The following is an 11,057-nucleotide window of genomic DNA, read 5'->3' as shown; positions in this document are numbered from 1 at the left end:
CATATCTTTTTTATTAATTGTACAAGTAGTACCACAGGCTGTGCATTTGAACAATTTGTATACCTGAACCTGGATTTCAGAAGTCCAAAGGCTCTCTCAATTACATTCCTGGTACTTTTATGACATCTGTTGTATTTTTCTTCTCCATTTGATGATGGATTTAAGAAGGGCGTCAACAGTCATGGTTAAAGGGGATACCCTGAATCACCCAAAAAGCCAGTCTATCTGCTTGTTCTCGAATTTTTCACTTAAAGAGCACTTCTGCATTATGAAGCTGTCATGTGTGTTTCCAGGCCATTTTGCAACTACATTGGTAAATCTGAAATTAGAAGGTCATATGTCATACTTAAAAACAAGCTAATCAAAGTCTTGATATACATTCATTAGAATATTAGTTGTAAATCAATAAAAATCCAACAAAAATAGCAATCATGTGTCATGTTTGCTTTTGGTTATTAAAAGGCACTAGCTGCAGTTATTTGGAAATGTAACAATAATAAAAATATTAGTGAAAAAATCTGATAATGGGTCACATTATGTTGCAGAATATCTGAAAAAGTAAAAGTCATTTAATCACCAATATAATGGGCTATGTATTTAGCCCAATATCCAAAGTAATTGTTTTCAAATTTTTAGGGCTGTGGAAAATCTATATCTTACTTATCTTATTTAATGTGAAAAATATGTCCTTATTTGCTTCAAAATACCGTTTCAGGGGGCGTATCCAGCCATTTAAAAAATGGGGGGGGTCAATACAGGGGCGGATTCAGTCATTTTAAAAGGGGGGTCTCAACCCAGGACAAAAAGGGGTGTGTGTTCCAATTATGTCCCCATTCAAATGCATTGATCGGCCATAAAAAGGGGAGGTCCATACCCGGACCCCCCCTCCTGGATTCGCCAATGCCGATACCAGGTCAAATTGAGTAGAATGATTGGTCTGTATATTGTTTACAAGAGCAACATTAACACACTATTGTGTGTTTGGACTGTTGATTTTGCCTTTTGATTTTCCTCGGTGTTCAGTATTTTTGAGTTTTTACTTTCTATCCGCTTTGTACTTTTTTTGTCGAGCCTGCAACTTTTGTAGCAGAAAGCTTTACATAGGCGTTAGCTTACTTGTTAAAAGCTTTATATTTAAAAGGTGGAAAACCTGGATGTTTTATAATTTGTATATAGATGCCTCATGTTACGAAGTTTCTGTCAGTCACATGTTAAATGTCCTTGACCTCATTTTCATAGTTCAGCCAACACTTGAAAAAAAAGTTCAGTTTTTTTTAATGTTACATAGAATAATTATATTTGGTATATGCGTACCTTGTTAGGACCTTATGCCTGTCAGACATTTTTCACTTGACCTCGACCTCATTTCATGGACCAGTGAACAAGGTGAAGTTTTGGTGGTCAAGTCCATATCTCAGATACTATAAGCAATAGGGCTAGTTTATTCGGTGTATGGAAGGACTATAAGGTGTACATGTCCAACTAGCAGATGTCATATGACCTTGACCTCATTTTCATGGTTCAGTGGTTATAGTTCAATCTTTATGTTGTGGTGTGTTTTTCTCATACTTTATGAAATATATCTACTATATTATATATTTGCAGTGTGCGTTGTGCGTTCGTGGTCTAGTGTGCCGAGGGTATTCTCAATATCCGCCCGCCATTTATTAAAAAAGGGAACAAACAGCTAGATATTTAAGAGTAACTCAAACCGATTTTAAAGGGCGAAACATAGGTGAAGTATTCGTGGATGACCACCTCGTTCTACTAAACAACCGTCTTTGAATTAATTATTCATTCTACCATGATGTTTGTTGTCAATTCAGATTCATTTTTTTAAGAATTAGTAGTTCATATTTATTTTAGATACACCCATCATGAACAAGCAACGGTTTGATTGTGATACTTGTGGCACATCTTTTTTTTCACAAAGACCAGGCTGAAATCACTTATTACTATACCACATTTAGGACAAACCACTGGAGTCGCTTGCTATTTTTGTGATAAAATCTTTACGAGAAGGGAGTCTAGAATTCACCACGAAAACACGCAACAAAGTTATCCGTTCGGCGTCCGTTAGCGCTATTACAAGTATAAATAAGATTATTTTATAATATAAATATATATAGATTTGTAGTATAAATGTATAGATGTAGTTTTGAGAATAGAAAATAGTTACAAAAATATAGTTATTAATTATCAGTAGCCGAGGAAGGATCTATCATTATGTTTCTGATTGTTTATCTTCTGTCTCTAAACTTGAGGGATCTTGAATTGAATGACGATTTTAGAGGGAGAGAAAGTAACGAAAGTACGAAAGGCCTTTTTAATGATAAAAGTTTATGAATGTTGAGATGCGGGGGAGTTGAATAGAGTTAGTGATATAGAATGGTTGTGTTTCTTTATTGATCAATGTATGAAATTACTGCTAATGTATATATATATAAACTTGTACATAATGAATAAGATATAATAACATTAGTCAGAGCCCAAGAGATCCGTTACAACACACGAGGCATCGGATTTAACGTCCCCATTCTGACCGGACATGACTGCGAACTTGATACATCTCGCAAGGCCAAACGGCAAGGTGCAAAGGGTTACAATGTGGAACATTCGACTTTGTCATTGCAGAGAAACCTTCCAAAAGATGCAAAGCAGTTGTACTTCAAGTGATAAGTCACAACATAAGGCATTCAAATTAAGAAGTTAAACACAAGCGCCACCTAATGAGGTCGAAAGGAACCGAGGCGCATGACATTGAAACCCATCAAAGTAGTGGAAGACGTGTTATAAATAGACTTTCCACATATGACAAAGAGTGGAAGCGTTATGTAGAAACTTGTAATACTAACTTTAAAAATACCATATATATAAGTAATATGTCAGACACAGGCACAAAAGGAACTCATCATATATACCCAGGACTAGATTTAGTACATACCCGTCAGTGACGCTCAAATCCCAAAAAGTTAAAAAGGCCAAATGAAGTACGAAGTTGAAGAGCATTGAGGACCAAAATTCCTAACCGTTTTGCCAAAAAAAGCTAAGGTAATATATAAAATTAAGTTTCATTTTAAAAATCGCTTCAGTACATTCATCAGCAGTTATTTCCCCTTCACAGGAATTACTTTCACAGTCAGTTAACTTCTTATATTCCTTGAAAGTCCTGAATATGCCTGAAACATTTGCCACTGGACGTTAAGCAACCAACAATCAATCAATCATAATGATGTTTCCCTATTTGTTCTCAATCATATCTAATTAGTAACACTCAGTTTGTAAGTAAGATTGCATTTGTTGTTTGTTGGGATAATGTATGAACTTTGTTTTCTGTTCTGCAAATTATGTTCTGCTATAATTCATAACACGTATTTGATAGTGCAAAAATGAAAATTTAAAAACGGAATTCTCAAGTTAGTATGTATGTGATTTGGGAAGGCAATAATTCATTATCTATCATAAAAAAGGGTAGATGTAGATTTGAAAAAAAGCCAACAATATCACTAAATACTGAAGTTCTTAGAGTTAAATATACACTACAACAAAATATAGCTATTTCTTTTCCTTTTCCACAATAGCTATTATCATAAGAGAAATGATAGGTGAAACTTCTGCAGCAATAAAAGGAAAATCTGATTTAATGGCATCAGTGTTGTCATAAATGTTGTAATTTTTGCTAATTTGGCAGCTAACAACGAATCAAGTCCTGTTTATAAACTTGCTGACGGCATTTCCACTGAAGTGTTTTCAGCTTCAAAATATTCACAAAGTAACTGATTTATTTATGTGACAGTTTTCCTTTTAATTGTTACTTTTTTGGTTTCAGATACTGAATGTTCCTCTATATTCTTCAAGTTGAGCAAGATAATTATCACATGTACATTTAAGTTAACATATTTCAAAACAATTGTTGGATCCGAAGCGAGTGCAAATTTAGTCTTTTCGGCTTTCTTTACTTTCGCAATAGTTTCTCATGTCATCCGTCATTCCCTTAGTAGCTGAAGAAATGTCCATTTTGTTAAAAAAAAGAACAATTTTGCAATTGGTGGGTTTCCATCGACCTGCTCTTGGACGTCCTGCTTTTCTTGAGAACGTAGAGATCGATTTGAGTGTAAAGTTTAAGTATAAAGTGTACCGGTGACGGTCCAGATTGTGTGTCTAATTTGGGTGCTGTTCCTGATTGTGTGTATTAATTGGGATTGGAATCACTGTTTGAATGTCCTGGTTGTATGTTCAAGGTGTTAGAAGAGTCGCAGTATGTTATTGTTGCATTCCTTGCTTTTATTATGCATCTGCTTTATGACAGTATTTTTATCAACTGCTTGGTATTTAGATCTAAAGCCATGAAATAGTATCGAGTAAAGTGGAAAAATAAATGTAACTATTAACAACAAAATTTATGAAAAACGAATAACCCCTACTATTATTACTATTATGCAGTGACGTCATATACTTGATGACGTTTTGTTATATTTTACGTCGATGAAAAGACATAGATTTGAGCTAAAAATGGCCATAGATTTGAGTAAAAAAGGACATAGATTTGAGACAATAAAGGACATAGATTTGGAACGTCTATGACGCAATATAAAAAAAGGACATAGATTTGATGCTTACATATAGATCCAATTTTTTTGGTATGAATTTGTATCATACTATATGTAATATAATTTATATGTAATAATAATATACCTATACCAAACCTATTGCAACTAAAATTTTCAATTACAAACGCGTTTTGCAGGATCTCGATATTGACGACTTCAAGTTTAAACCTCCTGATTGCACGTGTGCTATTTCCCAATTCACATGTAATCCTGCTGACCACGTTATTACCGGTGACCTTAACATTGTTAATAACACTTCTCTACGAAACGTGTTATCGAAAGGTCCGAAATATCGTGAGCCTAAATCCATCAATTGGAAACACAACTTTAAAATTTTGATGGATTCAGTCGAGGATTATGCCAGGCAACGGGCTAAGCGCGAGAAGGAAGACGTAGACACTCTTTCCGAATGGATCAAGGCAGTGAGGTCGTTAATACAAATCAGAATTAAGAAACTGAATGGGTCCATCGATGCCCATGCTACGTCAATCTTCAAAGATCCAAATGTTGCTAAACACCTATCTGACCTCCATGATGAATATGATGTTGTCCCCGCACACAAAGCCCCAAATAACATCGTTTTTATCTGTAAAAGTCATTACATTAATTGCTTGATAAACGAATTAGGTATAGACAATTCACTTGGAAACCCAACATATACCCTCACGACACTTACCAAAAAGGAAATCCTGGATAATCATAGGTCTGTTCTTTGTTCCTTTGGTATTTCAACCAAAGATGAAGAACTGGATCTTCCATCACTGTATTGGATACCTAAACTACACAAGTGTCCTTACAAACAACGGTATATTGCTGGGTCTTCCAAGTGCTCCACGAAACCCCTTTCTAAATTATTAACATCCATTTTATCAGCAATCAAAGACGGGCTTCAAAGTTATTGTGAACCTGCCTATTCTAGAGGTGGCGTGAATCAGATGTGGATACTTAAAAATTCCAAAGATCTTTTAGAGTACATACAATCTAACTCTCTTAATTTGTAACAGTATTAAAACATTAGACTTTTCTACTCTTTACACAAGTATTCCACATTCCAAACTAAAAGACAAATTAAAAGAGTTGGTATTACTTTGCTTCATAAAAAAGAATGGCCAACGTAGATACAAGTATCTTGTCTTAGGGAGGGATAAATCATACTTTGAAAAGAATCATTCTGATTCAAACAAAAAATTCTCTGAAACCGATATTATCAAGATGCTCGGTTTCTTGATTGACAACATATTTGTTACGTTCGGAGGGCGTGTTTTTCAACAGACTGTCAACATCTCAATGGGAACAAACTGTGCCCTTCTACTTGCTGACTGGTTTCTTTATTTTTATGAGGCTGACTTCATGCAGGAACTTCTTAGGAAGAAAGATAAGAAGTTAGCAATATCCTTTAACTCTACTTTCCGCTATATAGATGACGTTCTTTCACTAAACAATTCAAAATTTGGTGACTATGTGGATTGCATCTATCCCATCGAATTGGAGATAAAGGATACTACAGATACAGTTAAGTCTGCTTCATATCTTGACTTACATCTAGAAATTGACAATGAGGGTCGGTTGAAGACAAAAGAGATGATTTCAGCTTTCCAATTGTGAACTTTTCATTTCTAAGTAGCAACATTCCAGCAGCACCTGCATACGGGGTATATATCTCCCAATTGATACGATATTCCCGTGCTTGCATTTCCTATCATGATTTTCTTGATAGAGGGTTACTGCTCACAAGGAAGCTATTAAACCAAGAGTTCCAAATGTTGAAGCTGAAATCAACCCTTCGTAAATTTTACGGACGCCATCACGAGTTAGTTGATCGTTATGGAATAACCGTTTCACAAATGATATCGGATATGTTCCTTACGTCGTAACTACAATCCCCTTCCCTTTCATGAATTTGACCTACCGAATTAGTTTATTTAACGGATTTGTAATCACATAAGCACCTGAGATCATCCCTAGTTTTTGGTGGGGTTCGTGTTGTTTATTCTTTAGTTTTATATGTTGTGTCATGTGTACTATTGTTTTTCTGTTTGTCAGTTTGTTTTAGATTTACGAGTTTGACTGTCCCTTTGGTATCTTTCGTCCCTCTTTTATGTGTAGTTTATTTCTGGCTAAATTTTAATTTTTACATTTCAGGCAAAGTAGCTGCAAGCGAGGTAGATCTAAATAGCAATGATGGCCATGATGTCAATGAAGACATCACAGACCGGATTAATCTAAGTCTTATAAAGAATATGAAAGGTATATATATATATATTGTAGATTTGCTGGTGTAAAAAGTATGCATGTTGTACTTCCTATACATATTTATAAGGGCCTGACATTTATTGGCGCCTTATAAGTTATAGTTATTAGTTTATAGTCCTCAACCATATAAAAAATCTTTTCTGCCCTTCTACGAAATATTTAATTAGATTTTTTAAATGTTTATGTATTTTCAAAAAATTGTTCATACTAATGGAATATGTTCTGCTGCTGACCCCAAAGTCTTTTTTCCTCATCTTCTGATATAAATCCACATGTGTGTTAATCCTTGTGAGAGGCTTTGTTTTCTTTGTGTCTCTTAAAGCGTTTCTTTGTACTTAAGAGTCCTGCATCAATGCTGTATAACTCTTTGTAAAACAGTCCAACATCATTCAAAGTTTCTGGAACAAAGTCTTATAGGATCGTCACCTAGGGACAAGTGACGACTCAATTGCACTCAAAATTAGACTTTAAAAATCCCGATGCACGTGAAATTAAATAAGCAAAACACGTTGAACGAGGCACCCGTCTTGCACGAATGAACTTCACATAAAAAAGTAAAAGCACGTCGAACGTGAAATAAACCACGGCGTTCACGTTGCACGAAAATTACCCTTTACCACCCTCTGTGTTGCTTGCTAGTTGTTAACATTAGTATTTGCTAGAGTATTGAATCACGCAAGTTGTGATTTCGGTGCCTTTTATAGCAAACAATGCGCAATGGGTTTTGCTGATTTTCAAAGACCGTACGGCGAAATATGGCTGTTCGTTTCTGTGGAAAAGATCCTGAATAATTGTTATTTATCACATACCTAAATAGCTAGGATTTTACTTAAAATAATAGCATTAATAAAGTCTTTTAACAGAACGATGGTACCTTATTAACTTAAAATGTTGAAACGGTCTTTTTTTCTCTTTAGAATATTTTTTTCAGCTTTAGCAGTACTTACCACTTGGTTTTACTTAACATTATGTTTGAAAATTATACTGTAATTGTTCTGCTCATTTTGGGCGTCATGATTGGCAAATGAAATATTTGTTTGTTTGTATTTAACTTGAAATAATAAATGTAACATCTGGGGTTTTCGTTTCTTTGGCTCTTTTTGTACTGTCTTTCCTTTTCACCAGCGGCTTTCGGTTCTATTCTCTCTCCAACGTACTCCAGCAAAAACTCGCCTTTGATATATTTCTCGAAAAAAAACTCCAAAACCTCTTATTGAAAAATAACATTCAACAGATTGACAAATTGTTTTCAGGATGTAAAATTACCCAAGCGGACCAATACATGTTAGTAAAATAGAACGTCTGGCCTGTTGATTTTAAAGTTTATCGCGAAGACTTGAAAGTCTTTGAATTTTCTTGTCCAATTACTTCTGTGGAGTAATGAATAAGACATGTGTTTGAGGGGTAAAAGAACTGTGTCTTGTATGATTATGACATATTTGAAACTATTTTTTTTAATTTGTTCTTTGTTTTTGAAATTTGTTTTCGGCGACATTTGAAATTCAAAGTAACATAATTATTCATCAAATATATAGCTAGAACAAAATAGCTACATCGAACTTCTTAACAACTGTCTGTATAGCAGTCTGCAAACATGTAAATCTTTTTCTTTTTGCATTTCTGACACTCCCATAGGCTTGATAAAAGTATTAGTTTTCTAAGCCAGTTCAGATCTACCTGACAATAGTTGTTACATGTATGGCATAATGGCTATTTAATAATTACGCTTAACAGTCTTTGTGGTTAGCCACGTATCTAACCGCCCATGGTTGTAAAAGTGCTTTTATGGCAGTTAAATCATCTCTACAGGACAACAGAATCTAACAGATTTTTAGTTGGGAAAACTGAGCTCTATCGTCTTATAAAAGTCAGTCAATATTGACATGCATCCCTTCATGTTTTACTCTCAACAATGATTTACTATTTACCTTTGTAATAGGATTAATGCTTCTTGTAGAATGCATCTTTATCGAGGTTATTCTCGCACCAAAATTGTGCATCAGATTCTGGGCTTATTCTCTTTCTATTCTGAAACAAAAATTTTATAAAACTCAACATTAAGTCCATCTAGACCAGGAGCTATATTTAGTTTCATTTTGAATATTGCATCTGTGCATTCCTGCAGTGTGATTTTTCCTTCGCATATATCACTTTCACTATCACTTAATTTTGGACATTTTTTAATATCGTTAAAGTACTGAATGGTATCTTCTCTATCTAATATACATTTTTATAATAGTTAACTTTAAGGTTAAGTATTTTTTCTTAATCAGTAATTATATTATTGTTTACATCATACAATCTAGTGATGGTTTTTTTGCACTGCCTGGCTTTTTCAAGAATAAAAAGAAGTATTTTTTTCTCCCTCTCTAATCCATTTTAAGTTTGATCTAATGTGATTGCCATTTACTTTTGCATTGGATAAATTTCCTAACTCTTGTTCTACTTTCTCTATTTTTTCAACCAAGTAGGTAACGCTGATGTTATTTTTATGAATTTCAATGTTTAGTTGTATCAGTTGAATTTCTAATACATTGATTGAATCTTTTTTGTTTAACGCTTTTTGTTACTTGTTAACTAAAAACAAAAAACTCTTTGGCGATTTATCAACTGGTGGCATATATTCAAATCCGTCAGTAGAATTGATTCTAAGTTCAATATCATGTTCAGCCAATAAGATAACCTTGGAAAGACTAATGGCTCAAACAAAATACCATTGAATCAAACACAAGCACTTCCACAATTAATTAACAATTATTGTTTGAGAATAATGGCACTGCAGATTGGCTGAAAGAAAACAAGGAGAAGCAGAAAAACACTCTAATAGTTAGACGCAGGATAACGGGGACAAAAAGAAAGAGAAAGAACCATGACAAGTTTCATCCAAATTTATACTGAAAACTCAAAATCATCAATTATTGAAGCCAGAATAAACGAAAAAGGATCTTAAATAGTTTTCAAACGTACCAGGATTATAATTGTATACGCCAGACGCGCGTTTCGTCTACATAAGACATCAGTGACGCACAGACCAAAGCAGTGAAAAAGCCAAATAAATACAAAGTTGAGGAGAAAGGAGATTAAAATGAGACGGATATGACAATGTAGATTTATTTTACCGTGTACAATATACGCGGATACAAATGACTGATAAACACTATTTTCAGTAAACTTTAATATAAATTGTATGGCAGAGACTGCTAGTAAAGTCTTAAGCACAATTGTCATAATAGCTTACATTTCTATAAATTGAGATTAACTTATTATCTCTTCATACAAAGTTATCAAAGTTACCAGGATTATAATTTAGTACGCCAGACGCGCGTTTCGTCTACATAAGACGCATCAGTGACGATGAGTTGAAATATTTATAAAGCCACACAAGTAAAAAGTTGAAGAGCATTGAGGATCCAAAATTCAAAAAAATAGATACGGCAAAGGTAATCTATGCCTGGGATAAGAAAATCCTTAAGTGTTTACTGATAATGTTGGAGTTAGTACCGTACAACAATGCATTAACAAGCCTTTCCAATATGCAGAAGTGCAGGACCAAATTGGTTGTGGATCATTTACCCAAACCAGTAAATTTCAGTTCATTATTTTTTGATTGAATGCTTTATTTTCAGCCTTGTTCTCGTCCTGAATATGCACGAAATATTTGCCACTGGACGTTACGCAGCCAACAATCAATCAATCATATAATCCTGCTGGCCAAGTTATTATAGGTGAGCTCAGCATTTTAAATAATACTTCTCTACTAATTGTTTTATCGAAAGGTCCGAAATATCGTGAGCCTAAATCCGACACTCTTTCCGAATGGATTACGGCAGTCAATTCGTTGATACAAATCAGAATTAAGAAACTGAATGGGTCCATCAATGTCAATGCTACGTCAATCTTTAAAGACACAAATGTTACAAAACACCTATCTTACCTCCATGACAAATATGTTGTTGTCCCAGCAGATAGCAACTTAACGTTAACTCCTGGTGAGTCTATCTTAATAGAAAAAAAAAACTCAAGCGGAAAGCAGTAACAAATTTTGGTTGGAGCAGAGAAAAGGCAGATTAACAGCATCAATCCTTCATGAAGTCTAAATGAAAATGAACGAGATTGTTAAACACAAAATAACAAAAAACCCTCCTTTAGTAGCAAAAATTGACATTGACCATGTTCCAGCAATAAAATATGGCC

General features: G+C 34.3%; 1 protein-coding gene across 1 annotated transcript; it reads right to left on the bottom strand.

Annotated features, from left to right (window-relative positions):
• Positions 1-534: 534 nt before the first annotated feature.
• Positions 535-10,803, bottom strand: LOC143050736 (uncharacterized). Its single transcript, XM_076223856.1, has 4 exons — positions 10,798-10,803; positions 8,826-8,891; positions 7,970-8,049; positions 535-550 (listed from the first exon to the last, which is right to left on the bottom strand). Exons 1-4 carry the CDS (start codon positions 10,801-10,803, stop codon positions 535-537), a joined length of 168 nt encoding a protein of 55 aa, XP_076079971.1.
• Between the last annotated feature and the right edge of the window lie 254 nt (positions 10,804-11,057).

The sequence above is a fragment of the Mytilus galloprovincialis genome, chromosome 11 (assembly GCF_965363235.1).
Source record: "Mytilus galloprovincialis chromosome 11, xbMytGall1.hap1.1, whole genome shotgun sequence".
Lineage (NCBI taxonomy): Eukaryota > Metazoa > Mollusca > Bivalvia > Mytilida > Mytilidae > Mytilus > Mytilus galloprovincialis.
Note: the sequence above shows the minus strand (reverse complement) of the source record. Positions and strands in the feature narration are given on the sequence as shown.